Raw genomic sequence first — 16,144 nt, forward strand, 5'->3', positions numbered from 1 at the left:
AGAACTAGGAACTAGGAGCTTTTGACTAGCTTGTGCGCGAAAAACAAACAAGAATATAAAACTCATTTTTCTTCTAATACATCCAGCATTTATTATATTTATACTTATCTCTTTTTCTGCAATACTTAAAATATTGGTTACTATTCTCAAGTATTAAATTTTATATTTAATAATACTTATATTTTATATATTGTCAGGATTATATATCTTATTTATATACAAACATCAATAATATCAAATTATCCATAATGTAATTGTGAATAATATAATTAATCAATTATATTATTTTAATTTATTAATAAATTAATATATATATATATATATATATATATATATATATATAATAGAGTAAAATTGTCAATAATACTTTATAATATTAATACACTTTTACAAGGATAATTTCGTTTTAACATACTTTGCAGAGACACATTTAAGATATTAATATGCAAAATATAAAATATTAAAATAATTTTTTACAAGTATTAATTTATATATATATATATATATATATATATATATAATTTATTTTTATTATATTTAATATATAATTTTTTTTAAGATTTACTTACAATTAGATTTCCCTTATTCTGCGATATTATCTTTTTAAGCATCTATCTAAGCATCAAAATAACTCACAAGATATATTGAAAAGAAAAGCATTTATGCAAAAATTAGTAAGTTTCACCTGTTAATTATTTAATTTTCTAAATCTTTATTTGTGTCTTGAAATTTCTTGTAACTGTAGAAAAAATAATCTTCTTAAGTATCTTTCTAAGTATTAAATGGTGTTGTGTCATAGACGAGTTTTTTTAATAATATTTCTCGTCTGAGCATCTTTCAGTTTTCTTTACCTCAGTGCTTATTACATGCTGGACTTTACCTACATGGCATTAATAAAATTTGACTATTATTAATGAAATTTCTCTATTTGATATTTATTTTAAATAAAGGTATATTGTTTGTATTTCTAAAAAAAATTTTATATATATTTTAAACTCACTACACACATTTCAGTTATCATTTTTGTGTTTATAATCTCAAATACTGATTTAATCAAAAGTATCCTTTCTAAAACTAATTTCTGTGTTATGTTCTTGCAAATTGTGATAATAAAAGAATAGATCATGTTGCAACTAAACTATAATATAAGTGATTTAAATTACAGCAATCACAAACGTTTTTCTTGAATTTAAAAATACAAAAAATTGGTATGCAATAACATTTCCCAAGAACATGTGATATTTTGATAAATAGAAAGATTTTAACACTCAAATAAATAATCAAGCATTGTAAACATTTACTGAAATTGTTTCTTGGTATTTAAATTTAGATATGTAATCTAAACGATTGTTTGCATTTTGTTATTTCTGAACAAATAATAGCATGATATATGTCTTATAAGATGTGCAACTTTAAAAACCTTTAACTATAAAATTTTGTTATATTAAATATATTTTCCATGTCTATTTTCGTGTCAAAAACATGATAATTACATAAAATTTTCAAATATATATTACTTTATATATTCATTAATTATATATTTAACAGACCTAACTCTTCCATTTAACATGTGGTAAACGTAATGCGCTTTCGACATAAAAATATTCTTCCGATTGAGGTTGCAATTTTGCTTTATAATCCATCAGCATCATGCGGTCCCCTTGTTGTACAAATATCTATAAAATTAATAAATAGACTTTATAGTAAATATATCATTGCATTCTTTCGGTTATAAATTTTTCTTATAAAAGTATCTGTACGTACATCAATTACTATTGTGTGGCAAGATAATTTCTTTGCCAACGCCAATCGTTTCTCTAAATTATCAACAAATTTCAGATACTTTTCGAGAATGGCGCTTGATGCATTGTGTTCGTATAGGACTTTCAAAATATCTTCTATGTACAAATGTGTTTGTAGCTTTGTATTACCAAGTATTCCCTAAAGTATAATCAGTATAATTAAACATAATTCTAATGAGCATATCAAAAATTGTAAGATAAAATATATATTACTTTTGTTAAAAGTAAACGATCGATGTCATCCCATCCACCATGGGCAGCTTTAACTTGTATAGCGACTTTTTGATACAGTCTAGGAGAAATGTCATGGACTTGAGAGAGCGTTGTAGGTGATATCGCGACAAATGTGTTTGGTGTACTATAATAATGTTTGCACGCATAGTGCAGAGATTCTCGAATAGAAGAGTTCAATGGAAGCTCTTCATTGTCTTTTTTCTGTTTAATCGCAATTTGCCAATCTAACAATTCAGTATAAAAATTATAATGATTTATAATCTATTAAATAGTATAATAATTTGTCATATCATACAGAAAAGAAGAATTGTAAGCATACCCAACAACTTAATGTAAGATTCTAAAAACGTGGCTTCTTTACAATCAGGTAACATGGCAAAATGTGCTTTTTGGCAATTGTGAAGTTTTTGTAGCAACCTGTTTGGATCTCTTGTGTTTTTTATAATGATATGAAGATTCTTCATCTGTAATAAATCATAGTATAAATATATATTATGATTTAATTTAAGTAGCATGTATAATTGTAATACTTACAGCAGCAGTCGAGGAATGACCTAGCATTCTGTAAAATATCAGATGTGAGAAAAATAATGATAATTTTCAATTAATGATGTGTTAAGAAATTACATACGTTAAAATATCAGTTATTTCACTTGTTTGCAGTCTTATAAAGAGATAATGTATATATATATTTACTGCCTCTGGTCTTTCTACTAATAATCTTTGCACAAATGATCGTTTCAATGTCTTTGTAAGAAATAAAATTACCTACAATGTTTATTATAATTAAATATTGGTATTAAATGGTATTTATAAATTTTGTTAACTTTATGGCTAAAATTTAAAATTTCAAGCAAAATTGTTATTTTAGCTATATAAAATATATTCATACTATCAAAACAGCGTTTCCATCTCCACTTAAAATAGTGGCATCTAATAGGGCAGTTTTGCTAGCAAGAGACTTATATTGTTCTAATGAATATGGTCGACCAAGCAATATCTTTCTCAAAGTGATATCTGGTTGCTCAACAGCTGTTTCTGTATTTACATCCTGTAACTTGTCTGCAGCTAAAACTAAAAGATTTTGTGTTATAATATATAAATATGCTTTTATTATATAACACTAAAACTTTTCAAAATAAACATACTGCATGAAAGGGTCTTTTCAGATATGATCGAGAACAATGGTTTTGTCGCTTGAAGATCATCAGTACATCTAAGATCACTTTCAGAAAGCGAACTATTTGAGATTCCGGCCCACAATTTTTCAGTTTCATTCTTCGATACTCCGAACAACTGATCCACCTGCAATTTAATTTACAATTTAGAATTCATGGAATTCATAAAGGATTCTATCACAATTCACCTTGATTATTTTAGTTACCTCATTGTTTTCGAAGCAGAATGATCGCTTTTCGCTGCTGAACCAAAATTCATCATCATCCTTAGCGATGTTCATCCTGATTTTAAAATATGTCTCGAATGTCGTACATCAATAATCTAACGATTCTAACCAAATTTTAAGTGACATATCAGTAAATAAAATCTTTGACATTTCTCACACATGATATAATGGCCCAATCTCTATAAACAATATGGCGTCCCTCATTTTAGACCTGTGAGTGGTAGATTTCTCTAAGAAATTTTACCACTAAACATTCTGCCAACCAATCCGATCATCTAAAACAGTTTTCCCAAACTATCTGTCAAGTTACCTCTCTATTTAATTTTTTTCATGGATCCAAGCCATGACACGTAACATAAATGTTTCACTGTGATTGGTCGACTTTCCAACTGCCCCCAACCTCTAATTTCGTCGCTTCGTCCATCTTTCAGCCACAACTGTGTTTCAGCCTCGAAGTTCGAAGCTGAAGGCTGGAGGTGTTGAAAGCTGAAAGAATTTAAAGAAAATTGAGATTATAAGACGTGTGATTAATAGAGGGAAATCTCGTGAATTTTAAATCTTGTAAATATAAATTATTAATTTGGTATTTATCTGAGTTACAACCGAAGATTTGTGACGCCAATCGAAACAGATGTAACCTATATAACCGTTTGGATGAATCCGCCATACTATTATCTGTAAACGAAAATCCACAAGAGAAAAGAAGGAATTGTTATTTTGATCACAATGTCTTTAACAAAGTAAGAGAGAGAGAGAGAGGCTATTATTTTTCATATTTTTTTCAATTTTTTCATCAATAGACTTTCCGCGCAGTTTTAAACATTAAAAAATTTTTTACTTTATTTTTGTATGAATAACTCAAAAAAGAAAACAAATCTTTAATTGAATTCATAAACTTGTGGAATATATCCTCTTTGTTTGTAATAATAGTTTCTTTTTTTTTTTTTTTGCAATTAGTTTGTTGCCTGCTCCCACCCAAGTGGTGTGGGACAAAGACGATGAAGCACGAGAGCAAAAATTACGCCAAAGACCTGTCTCGGCACTTGTTAAGGCCGTTGTTACAGCCCCACCTTATGGGCAACGGAGAGGATGGGTACCACGCAACCCAGAAGTGAGTATTTACTCCAATTTGTTAAAGAATTTTAGAAAAAAGCATTTTTTGTCAATATATATTATTTATTAGTATTTTTCTATTTGAGTAAAGAAAGATGTAATAATAAGTGATACTTTCAATATTCTGAAGTATAATATATATATATATATATTATGCATAGGACTTTGGAGATGGAGGAGCATTCCCAGAAATTCATGTTGCACAATATCCACTTGGAATGGGGATGAAAGGCAAGGAAATCACAAGCAATGCATTGGCAGTACAACTTGATGCTCAGGGAAAAGTCAAATATGATCTCATAGCAAGACAAGGCCATAGTAAGGACAAAGTAAGCTTTAGTCTTTCTGTAATTATGTTTAAATCTATTTTTTTATATCTTTAAATCTATTAATATCTTTGTTATTTAATTTTTTTTTATAGATTGTGTATAGCAAATTGAGTGATTTGCTACCATCTGAAATTACAAATGAAGAAGATCCTTCCTTGCAACGACCACCTGAGGATGAAATTGATGATCTCACGGATAGAACAAAAAAGGCATTGGAAAAAATAACGAGATCAAAAATCGCAGCCGCTATGCCAGTGAGATGCGCGGAGAAACTAGCTCCGGCACAATATATACGTTATACCCCCTCACAACAAGGCCAGTCGTTTAACTCAGGAGCTAAACAAAGAGTTATTCGGATGGTGGAAGCCCAAGTAGATCCAATGGAACCACCAAAGTTCAAGTATGTAGAGTAAAAGAAGCTAACTTAATCATAGAAATTGTATGAAGTTTAACGTACAACAGATATCTATACCCAAGGCATTAATATAAAGATTTATGATTGCAGAATTAATAAAAAAATTCCACGGGGACCTCCTTCACCTCCAGCTCCTGTAATGCATTCTCCAACGAGGAAAGTAACAGTAAAAGAACAAAAGGAATGGAAAATTCCACCCTGTATCAGCAATTGGAAAAATGCAAAGGTATTTAGAAAAATTTTATGTTTGATATACTTTGATACACATATGAAAGAAATAATAATATTGATATATAATAAGAAATGCATACTTGCAGATTTTTTTGACAAATAAAATTGTTTTTGATTTTATTTTATAGGGTTACACAATTCCTTTGGATAAACGTCTTGCTGCAGATGGTAGAGGTTTGCAGCAAGTACACGTTAACGAAAACTTTGCAAAATTATCAGAGGCTCTCTATATTGCCGATAGAAAAGCCCGGCAAGCTGTTGAAATGCGTGCACAGTTGGAGAAAAAATTGGCTCAAAAGGAAAAGGAGAAGAAGGAGGATCATTTGAGGCAGCTCGCACAAAAGGCTCGAGAGGAGCGCGCCGGCTTGAAATCTAGCGCGACACTAGGTTTGTATATAACATTTCTATTTGATATTTCATATAAATAAAAAATATTTTTGCAAATTAAAAATCTATCGCGATAAAGGTTTAAGTAACAGATGTTGAAATGCTTTTTACAGATAAGGCTGAAGAATCACGCGAAAGGGACCAACTCAGGCAGGAACGTCACAAAAATCGGGCTCGCGAACGTAACTTGGCTCGCGCCGCTCCTGACAAACGCTCTCGTTTACAACGTGAACGCGAGCGCGACATTAGCGAGCAGATTGCGCTCGGTTTACCTGCAAAAAGCATTCCAAGTACGGGAGAGGCACAGTTCGATCAACGTCTCTTTAATAGCAGCAAGGGATTGGATAGCGGTTATGGCCACGAAGACGAGTACAATGTATACGATAAACCATGGAAAGATGGCAATTCTATTGCCTCGCATATTTACCGTCCGAGCAAAAATATTGATAAAGATACTTATGGAGACGATCTGGAAAAATTGATTAAGACAAACAGGTTAGAGTTTGTATTTTTATTTTAGTTATATATAATTGTAGTGTTAGCATAGAGCGCACAATAATTTAGTAAACTGTATTTTTAGATGATATATAATGTTATATAATAGATAATAGACAATATGTATGTGTGTGTAAATGCAAAACTATCAAATTTATTCCTATTCATTTTAGATTCGTTCCCGACAAGGAATTCAGTGGAACTGACAGGTCGGCCACGCGATCAGGACCGGTTCAATTTGAGAAGGAGGAAGAAGATCCTTTTGGTTTGGATCAATTCTTGAAACAGGCTAAGCGTGCCAGTAGCTCAACAACGACAAAACGCAAAGAGGAACGCGAACAACGTAGGGACGATCGTGACAAACGAAGAAAGCATTAAAACAAATTCTCTATTCATCCAGTGAATATTATATTTATACACAAAAATTATAAATTACAAAACATATATTGTTTTGGATTTTAGTAACAATAAAATAAAAGATACGATGTTCAATCAATAAAAATGTTGTAATAATAAATAATATTATAATAATAAGCAATATATGTTATTTTATTTGACTTAGTGACAATGGAATACCGAAATTTTTGATTATTTTACTTGATCAAGCAATAATAGAACTTTTAAAATTATGTGTGATTAATTTTGTTTTAATTATTGTAATATGCTTTTATTATGTACAAAAACGATATTTGTTGACAATATTTATTGAAGATATAAATAAGCAATTATTTTAAATTCTTACAAATTCATAAAAAAAAAAAAAAAAAAAAAATATTTTATAAAATATATGCACAAATCAAACTTAAAACAAACTTTACCTTTGGTTTAAAAATTTATTATGAAAATAAACATTTCTTTATAGTAAAATGAAATTTCCATAAAATATATGTTATGTATGAAAATTTAAATCTCTGTAATTCTTTTCTATTTTCGTTGCTTCAGAGGAAAGCAGACGCGTTTGGCATTTTAATAAGTAAGCTCGAACGAACTTAAAGTAGAACTGCGCGAGGAATGCTACAGCCTGTTTTATGACTCAAAAGATTATTACTTCCTTCATTTTCATTTTTACTTTGGATTTCAACGCGAAAAAAGTGGCGTATAATGCGTTTCATGTTTTAATCAGCAGTAATTATTTTTGCTATTATTATTATATTATTTGCTTTATATTGTAACATCAATTAAACTTTTGAAATCTCATTATAATAAATGCCATTAAATACATATATAGAACATAAAAGAATTTATTTTAATCATAACTGTTATTAAAAATAAATCTTTTTATATTGTCTTTTTTCTATTTGCTTTTTGAAAATTAATATAATTTAATAATTTAAATCTCACAAATTATACCACCCTGATCTCTAAATACATTTTAATAAATTCATCTTTATGTTCTTACGTCATACAAAATTCTCGTGCAACAATCTTTAAGCGATTGGTGAAACAGGCTAAGCGTTTGACAGTTGACAATTCTCACGTCAAAATTGATGTTGATTATTCGCGTAGACACAAACTGCTATCTTCGAATTAAATGAAATACAATCCAAAGTGTATAATCAAAAGAAAGAGCAGAGAAGAGTAGGTCGATGTTTCGATATTTAAAAAAATCGCGTTTTTTATTTATAATTGTGTATAGGTAACTAAAAATATATACATTAATTAATTAAATAACTAAAATATCGCGAAAAAAATAATTTTTACTATACAAATATAAACGCTAATTTGTTCATCTTAATTTTTTCAGACCATCTTTATGCTCTTGTCGATATTCCTGATATACATATATAGCAGGACAGTGTGAAATAATATTGCTATCTTTCTACAGTTTATCATGTACATTATATATGTCGTGTTAATAGAACATTCTCAGTCGCTATCTGTACCCTTAAGGGTAGATAGTTTGATTTCAATGTCTCTTTAATAATATTATTAATAAATAATTAATATTATATTTTTCCTCTGTTCGTGGAAGCAAAGGAAAACGATCTTTCTTGCAGAATATCAGTTGTAAAAGCGAGAAACAGATTCGTACCAACCTTGGAATGTCGACCAGAAATTGTTGGATATTCGCCGATTTGGCCGACCGCTAATCGGTAGCACGAGTACGGTGTTTCGAGCTGTTAACTCGAGCTGTACATTCGAGTGCCGGCACTTTGAATCGCCGTTTGATCGCGAGATAAACATGTCATGGCTGAAGAGAGATACGCGGCTGACCCGCACCGGCTTTTTCTACTGCATCGGCGATGTCAAGTCGGCCCAATAAATCCAGTAAAGCTGTTCAGAAAAATTAAAAGACCCACCACTTTTATAAAAATCGAAAAAATAATTACCTAAATCTGCTTTATTTCCATTAAGAATTTTTCTATATATTATTATAAATATTAAGTATTATATTGAAAGATATCAAGACTGGCAAAATCAATATATCCAATATTATTAAACCAATATAATTTTTAACTAGTAAGTGCTGTATCAGAGCTGACATGTACTTCATTATTATTAATTTACTTATTCGTAAAAGGCTGTAATTATACATATATATACATATTAAGTTTTTACTGGGAGTTTTTGAAGCTCGAGAATAAAAGTTCGTTTTTCTGTGATTTTTTTATCTAAACAAATTATATAATCTAAACAACGGAATTTTCAAATTATCAGAATATCCAATTTGATTACATGTTTTCATATATTTCTAAATCTGTTTCTAAACGTTGTTATTTTTTCATCATGAGTTTTATCCCATTATATTTTTATATCTTATTGTCAGTAAATATGTCAGTGAAAATATTAGTTTGTCAGATCGCAATCGTAAAAAACTGAAGTTTTGTCCAAAACGCAGAAAAAAAATTGAAAAAATGTTATTTAAAAAATAAAAATTGTTATTTTAAACTTTCAGCAAAGAGTTATCTCTCAAAAATATGTATATTTCGATGATATATCTTTCCTCTATTTTCTTTAACGCTATTTAGAAAGAAATACAAAATGTGATAATCATGAAAATTCAATTTTCGAGCGAAAAATAAAATATAAGTAACGATATTTAATGAATAATAAAAAAATTATTTTTTGAATCGTAATTACCGCGTGTAAGCTACACATTATATTTTATACGAGAAAGACGGAATTGCATTAATTTTTGTTCACTTCTCTTATGATAAATTCCAACATGTCGAAGTGACGAGGCCCGGATACAAATAAAAAAACGAACGGTTTCCGGTGCGATGGCGTAAACGTACCTATTTTTAGTAAGCGTTTCCGACAGCTAACATTTCGCGTACATACCCGGCGGTGGAAAAACGCCGCATCTGTACCCAAATATGTAAAGCTTCTCTTCAAATATTTCACCGATGATTTCATTATACATTTATGAGAGAAAAAGGTAGGCATGATTTGCTCTCCCTCTCTCGTTTACGTAAAACGAGCTTTTCCCTAACAAAAACCTGGCACTTTCGTGCTATTTCGTGCACGAATTAAATTACTATGCGCATTGTACTCTACGCACAACAGAGGTGACTAAATCTGCGCGTATATACATATACGTATACGTGTATAAGCGGAAGAAAGCTTTCGTGAACAAGCCCGGAAATTGCGAATCGGTTTCGCGAATCGTGAAATAGCGAAACAATGGGCGACGTATTTCGCTCAAAATTTGCGTGACGCAAAGAGTCCTCGAACGTGTGTTCGATTTCAACCGGCTTGCTTTCTCGAGAGGCTAATGACATCCGCTGAATTTTCTGTGTGGTCCCACAGCATCCAGCAGACATGACTACCGAGCAGATTTTACGCATTCGCCTATTGTTGCTCACGTACCGCGGACTAATGTACATCATGGTATACGCGGAGGTATTAAGCCAACTCAAAATTTTCCGAGTAAATACAATTCGAGAGCGTGCACATTAAACTGAGCAACGGAGCTTTAATCCTGGCACGCATGACCTATTTCGCGTTATGTAAATGCAAATGAAAGTAGCTGAAGAGAGCCTCGAAAGAGTCTGCCACTAAAAATTCGATGCATTACACGTTTCAACATTTTTCTCACATTGTAAATATGCGTACGCATTTACATATTTTTCTCACGCATTTCTTGAAAGCACGCGACCGATGGCAAGATAATTTAGAAACAATATACGAGAGATACTTTTATAATTTAATTATTGTGTGGAAAGATTGGAATTTTAAAAAACAATAACTATTACTTATTTATTTATTATGGCACATATCTTGTAATAAAATAAAATAAACGAAATTAAGCACGATAGTGTGAAGAATAATTTTCACGTCTGCAAAGAAAAATTTGCAAATCTTGTGACAAAAGTTGCATTACTTTATTCGTATCATGATATTTTCATCTCATTAAAAAAAAAAAAAAAAAAAAAAAAAAAAAAAAAAACAAAAGAGAGAGTTACATTTTCAATAAAAAATATAATTTAAAATTTTAAAATTTCCGAACGTATGAATGCGTTCAAATCTTTTTTAAAATATTAATATGAATAATTTACTTTTATGAGTATCAATTTATACTTTTAAACATCTATATTTTACGACCTCTTTTGCGCATATAAAATAAAAATATCTATACAATTATTTACAAATATCTATTACAACTTGTGAAACACTAAGATATCAACCGGTTAATCCAGAATTATTATATTTAAGTTAACGTGTCGAGGATGTTTCTAATTATATATTTGCGACCGTCGTGTATTCGTTTTCACGGATTATCCGCGATATCTTCGTCAAAAAAAAAAAAAAAAAATGACACGGGACATCTATTTTTCAGGAGGGATAAAAGGGATTTTAGTCATCGCTCGCACCGGCGCGACCCAATTATCGCATTTCTCAATTAGATCGGGAAACGAGGAGACGTGGATTCGCTCCTCGCGGACGAGCTTCTCTTTCGCTCCCGGCGTGTCGGCGCCTCGAAAGAGAGAGAGAGAAAAGGAAGGAAGGGAACGCGTATATCGCGGTTATTTATAAGTTCAGCGCGAGGGTCGGCGTTTAACCTTGCCCGACGTGGACCGTCAAGCATGTCACCTAGCCGTTTTATTGCGACGATGTTGTGTGTGTGTGTGTGTGTATGTGTGCTCCCCGAAATGCGCTTCCAATTGGGTCAGGTCCACGTCTGCTTTTCGGAGCGCGTTCCGCGAGCTGCCACTGACAGAACGAAGCTCTGACGGTGGATTAAACTCGCGCCTCCCTCCCTCTTTCTCTAGTTCTGCCATACGCCGGTAATAATTTATTGCGACGCTTTAAATCCGAGTCCCTGCACTCGCACAAAGGCACTTAGTTTTGTGCTTCAGAATAAATGGCGATTATCGTGAATGATGCTTAAAAAGGGACAATTTATTGTATAATTTTATAATACTTTCCTTATTTCAGAAAACTGAAATAAAGTGCTGATATGAATAATTGAATATCAGATAGAGAAAAGTCTTATATTCCCCTGACTTCTAAAAAATACATGTTTAGATTTATTATTAAATCTTTGTTGGCTAAATAAAAATATTAAAATATTAAAATCTATGAATTTGGCAGCTATCACCACGTATCAATAAGAGAAATTGTTCAGAATAGTTGATTTTTGTATTTGATTGATAAAAAGGATTTCTCTGTCTTTTTAGATTAAATATTGTATATGGAACGCCCTAAGCAAAAGTCGAATTACAAAAAGCTAAAATAAGTTGCAGTAGATAAACATTTATTTGTATATTATATAAATCAACAGAGAGTTTGCTATTACATCTTCATGTATTTAATATTCTTATTACAACTTTTTAATAAAGCCATTTCAAATTATTGTTTATATGATAGTTTTCTTGTTTTTAATCCTAAAACATATTGGTAAAGTTTGATTGTTTAACTTTGGAACACGCTATATATCAGTTTTCTGGAAAGAAAATTGAAAAACTTCTTTCTAAAAATGGAAAGAGCGTATCGAATGAAACCAATTGCAACCATCTTGATTAATAGAAATCATCTCGAAAGTATATATAATTCTATTTACAACCTTACAACTTTATTTCGCAAACTTTTAATATCAACATAACGTTGAAACCTTTTTTCTTCCCTTTTATTCAATTATTTTATATATTAATCTTTTGCATTCTCCATTCTTATATATTTGTTATATATTTATATGAATATAAGAAGCAAATTATCTTAAGTGTTAATTTTTTATTTATTACGGTAATATTTACATCGCCGGAAGATTATCGATTCGAATAATTTATGTATTAGATGCGAGCTGTTCCCAACAGCAGAATGAAACTCTGTGCGAGTTTAATTGCGCGCTAACTTTCGCGTTGCATTGCTCTCAGTCCCATCGAGACACAATTGCATCAGAAGACGGTAATTGCCACTTCCTTGCATTCTCTCTCTCTCAGTTGTAATCAGTCGTGCGATATGATATGCTTAGGAGTTGAATTTATGGCACAGCAATCGATGGACATTTTTTAAAATCAATCCCAGAAGGCTATTTTTACGGAACAATTATGAAATCGATTAAGCGATTTATAAATATTGAAAGATTTTTAAGAAGGAAATAGTCCACCTTTTTGTGCAATTTATAGGTTTCAAGATTGATCGGATTACGATTGGCAAACGATTGGCATTCTTCAGCTGCCAAAAGGATCGAAATCAATCTACAGAATTATGCATTCTCATATCTTCTTCCTTGTTCTCGCTGGAAAAGAATTTCTTCTCGTGAACTTTATTTTACAGATTCCAATTTATTCTAATAATAAATTTCGTGAAAAATTTTCCCTCCCTTTTTTGATGAACATTTATCATGATTATGTTTGCCAGTCTAAAAATTATGACATCAATAATTTGTGTATAAAGATTTATTATATCTTATATATATATATATATATATATATATGTGAGGCGAGACACGCGTATAAGTCCATCGTACCCGCACATAATACACGTGCGGAAAACATCGCCATTTGCGGGGGTAATTGCTCTTTTTTTGGTTTACGACGAACATGCGCCACGACGCAATCCGCTGGTGATAAAACAACAAGGGCAAAAAGGGATTTATACAACAACGTTGATTAATTTCTGTTCTAGCGAAGCTCGTGTAACGACTCCGAAACGACGAATAGCGGGAAGCGAGCGCGAACGCGCTCCCCGTCGTGCCATTTGTCGTTTAATGATAACGAACGCGTTGCGCTAATGAAACATTGTTCGCGAAACAAAAACACCGTGAAATCCCGAACATCGAGAATGAGATGAGTCGTTCGCTGAAGCGTACGAAGAACGTGGGTGCCGCAAGTTGCGTGGAAAAAGAGAGAATGCAAAGTATATAACAACGATATTTCATCCCCCGTTTCTGTTTTCGTCCGCAAGTAAGAAACACGACGGTAACGAATGCGCGCCTTATACTGGCTCTCCGAAATCTTCGAAGAGATAACGGCAACGTGTCTCGAATAGAATGAATCTTCTATCGACGAAGAAAAAAGTAGACGGTGTGGAAATTTCTCAGAGGGTATTTATTCTGATTTTTTGATTGGTATACTAAAATCTTTGATTTGATAAATAATGCAGATGGATTTCTTTCTCTATCGACCTGTTTTCCTTTTTTTTTTTTTTTTTAATTTAGCTTCGTGATTATGTCATGACTCGTCTTGCAATAGATCAAGCAAAGATGATATATCAGAAATATGAAGAATACTTTTTTCTTTTTTAAATTAAATTATTTCAATTCAAGAAACCTCTACAAAGAGTAGGATTCAGAGGATATAACGAGCAAGGAGGAAGGAAGAGTCTCTTAACAGTTATGCAATACTGCATCTTTAGCAAAATAAATGTAATAATTACATAATATCGAATCAAGCAGAGTCACAATGAGACTGAATCTCGGAGCATCGAGCAAGCTCGGCTTTCTCGGTCAGGAGTCACCGCCAACATCTCGCCGGCACCCGGTGGCCAGCATCAGCGGTCAGCATCTGGACCCGCGCTCTCGGCTCTCCCGTCTCTGCCTCCGGTACAACGCGCTCATCATCAGGACCACGCCCTCGGCGAAGAACCGACGCCGACGCCGACGCCGTCGTCCCTTCCTCCCCTCTCGAGATCGTCCGCTCTCGCCGCCGCTCGTCCTCTCTCCCTCTTGCCTTCTCACGCTCCATGTCTCTCTTTCTCCACCGGGCGACCCACCTCGCGTCCCACCCGCCGCCAGCCAGCCAGCCTGACGGCCCCCCAGGATCTCCTCGTCAGAGCGACTCGACTCGTCGTCGACGGTGACTCGCGTGTCGTCCCGCGCCAGTCCGCCACCGACCTCGCGATCGTCCACGTCGTCGTCATCGTCGTCGTCGTCGTCGTCGTCGCCGCCCGTCGTCGTGTCGTGCCGCTGATAGTGGTGGTGATGGATGAGTGATCAGTGCACGCGTGAAAGAGAGAGAGAGAGAGAGAGAGAGAGAGAGAGAGAGAGAGAGAGAGAGACTACTAGCCGGAAACCACGTACGCGCGCAACGCATAGTAACAGTCGTTGACTCGAGGGTGATCCGGTGATCGAGCGATCGATCCTTAGTACCGAGTAATCCGGTTGATCGAAGGACGCGAGAACACGTTACAACGAGAGTGGTCTTCGTCTTTGAAGCTTGTTGCTTGGATGACATTGAGGTGGTGGTGCACGCTGCTGATCAAGAAAGAAGAAGAAGAAGAAGAAGAAGAAGAGGAAAAGGCAAGACTCCGTCTTCTTAAGTCACTCGGCATCCCGGAAGGACCGCACGAAGGAGACGCGAGGAGAACTCGCGGTAATTTGTCAAACTCGGAAGCAGCCGCCGTCATATGGTACGTTACAGCCACCCGGTGTGTTATGTATGTGTGTCATAGTAAACGTCGCGTGTTTCCGGCCGCGGAGAGGCGAATTAGAGGTATACGACTGGGTGAGATAAGCATCAGTAATGCGAGCCGGAGCAAGTGTCAAAGCTTTGTTTGGGTTAGTGTAAACGAGCGGAATACTACTTGCGCGACGGCGACTAGAAATACCGAACGTGACTAGTCGAGCTCGCGGTTTTCAGTAAAGTCACGTTCCCACATTTAACTCTTAACGATGTATGCGGAAGAATGTATGATTATGTTTCTATATATGTAAAGTGCACCAAGCACGTCCAGGCGAGCGATACCCTAACTGATATAAGTTAAACTCGCGCGATTTTCGCAAAGTCTAAAAAAAAGTTTCTTTATATCTTACTTCAAAGTATCACGCGTTTGATATATTTCTCTATGAAGCATAAGTTTATTAGGAGCTGCTTATATTACAAGACTTTTCAAAAATAACGATGAAAAAATATTTTAAAGAAACGCAATGTGTATCTCACATTATATATTAAATTATATATGAAAATTATTTAATTACATATATATATACATTAATAATTATTATAAATAAATCGATATATGAAAGAATAGCAAGACACAATAATAGAAAAGAAAATATAAAAAGATCAGAAAAAACTTCATACCTCGTATAAGAGAGAACAGATTTTTATAATAATATTCTTAATCCAAATTGTTATATATATATTACGATACATAGTTTAGAAAAAAAAAATAAAATCAGGCTAATCATCCGCGATTTAAATCCTTGTTTCTCTATAATTTTCCATTCCACAACATTTCTTTATACTGTTCGAAGACGAATTCACGACGAGCTCACGTGCCATAAATTTCACGAAGATATAATTTGTTACGTTCGCATTCCTTCCTTCTCCTCCTTTTGCTCTGCTGT

The 16,144-nt window shown here is 33.1% G+C and overlaps 3 protein-coding genes across 5 annotated transcripts in view; 2 read left to right on the forward strand and 1 right to left on the reverse strand.

The window, feature by feature from the left end:
- Positions 1-660: 660 nt before the first annotated feature.
- LOC140674863 (spermatogenesis-defective protein 39 homolog) overlaps positions 661-16,144 on the reverse strand; it is a 91,851-nt gene continuing 76,367 nt past the window's right edge. For 2 of the 3 annotated variants that reach the window (XM_072908749.1, XM_072908750.1), the window contains 10 exons: positions 8,448-8,685; positions 3,421-3,927; positions 3,185-3,341; positions 2,929-3,110; positions 2,668-2,804; positions 2,571-2,598; positions 2,356-2,500; positions 2,016-2,260; positions 1,765-1,941; positions 1,435-1,676 (listed from right to left, as the gene is read on the reverse strand). In XM_072908749.1, the coding sequence (XP_072764850.1) occupies positions 1,551-1,676; positions 1,765-1,941; positions 2,016-2,260; positions 2,356-2,500; positions 2,571-2,598; positions 2,668-2,804; positions 2,929-3,110; positions 3,185-3,341; positions 3,421-3,495 (1,272 nt within the window). In that variant the 5' untranslated portion in view covers positions 3,496-3,927; positions 8,448-8,685 and the 3' untranslated portion in view covers positions 1,435-1,550. Of the gene's footprint in view, positions 881-1,434; positions 1,677-1,764; positions 1,942-2,015; positions 2,261-2,355; positions 2,501-2,570; positions 2,599-2,667; positions 2,805-2,928; positions 3,111-3,184; positions 3,342-3,420; positions 3,928-8,447; positions 8,686-16,144 lie in introns of those variants that run through there. The other variant, XM_072908748.1, reaches the window with a different exon arrangement.
- On the forward strand, positions 3,899-6,845 carry Bx42 (Puff-specific protein Bx42). Its single transcript, XM_072908738.1, has 8 exons — positions 3,899-4,181; positions 4,399-4,552; positions 4,716-4,883; positions 4,976-5,283; positions 5,389-5,524; positions 5,658-5,916; positions 6,030-6,411; positions 6,585-6,845. Exons 1-8 carry the CDS (start codon positions 4,168-4,170, stop codon positions 6,787-6,789), a joined length of 1,626 nt encoding a protein of 541 aa, XP_072764839.1. The 5' UTR covers positions 3,899-4,167; the 3' UTR covers positions 6,790-6,845.
- Ptp36e (protein tyrosine phosphatase 36E) overlaps positions 14,608-16,144 on the forward strand; it is a 66,560-nt gene continuing 65,023 nt past the window's right edge. Inside the window, exon 1 of the mRNA XM_072908737.1 lies at positions 14,608-15,204. Within this exon, the coding sequence (XP_072764838.1) occupies positions 15,202-15,204 (3 nt within the window). The 5' untranslated portion in view covers positions 14,608-15,201. The remainder of the gene's footprint in view (positions 15,205-16,144) is intronic.

This window comes from Anoplolepis gracilipes, chromosome 16, assembly GCF_047496725.1.
Source record: "Anoplolepis gracilipes chromosome 16, ASM4749672v1, whole genome shotgun sequence".
NCBI lineage: Eukaryota > Metazoa > Arthropoda > Insecta > Hymenoptera > Formicidae > Anoplolepis > Anoplolepis gracilipes.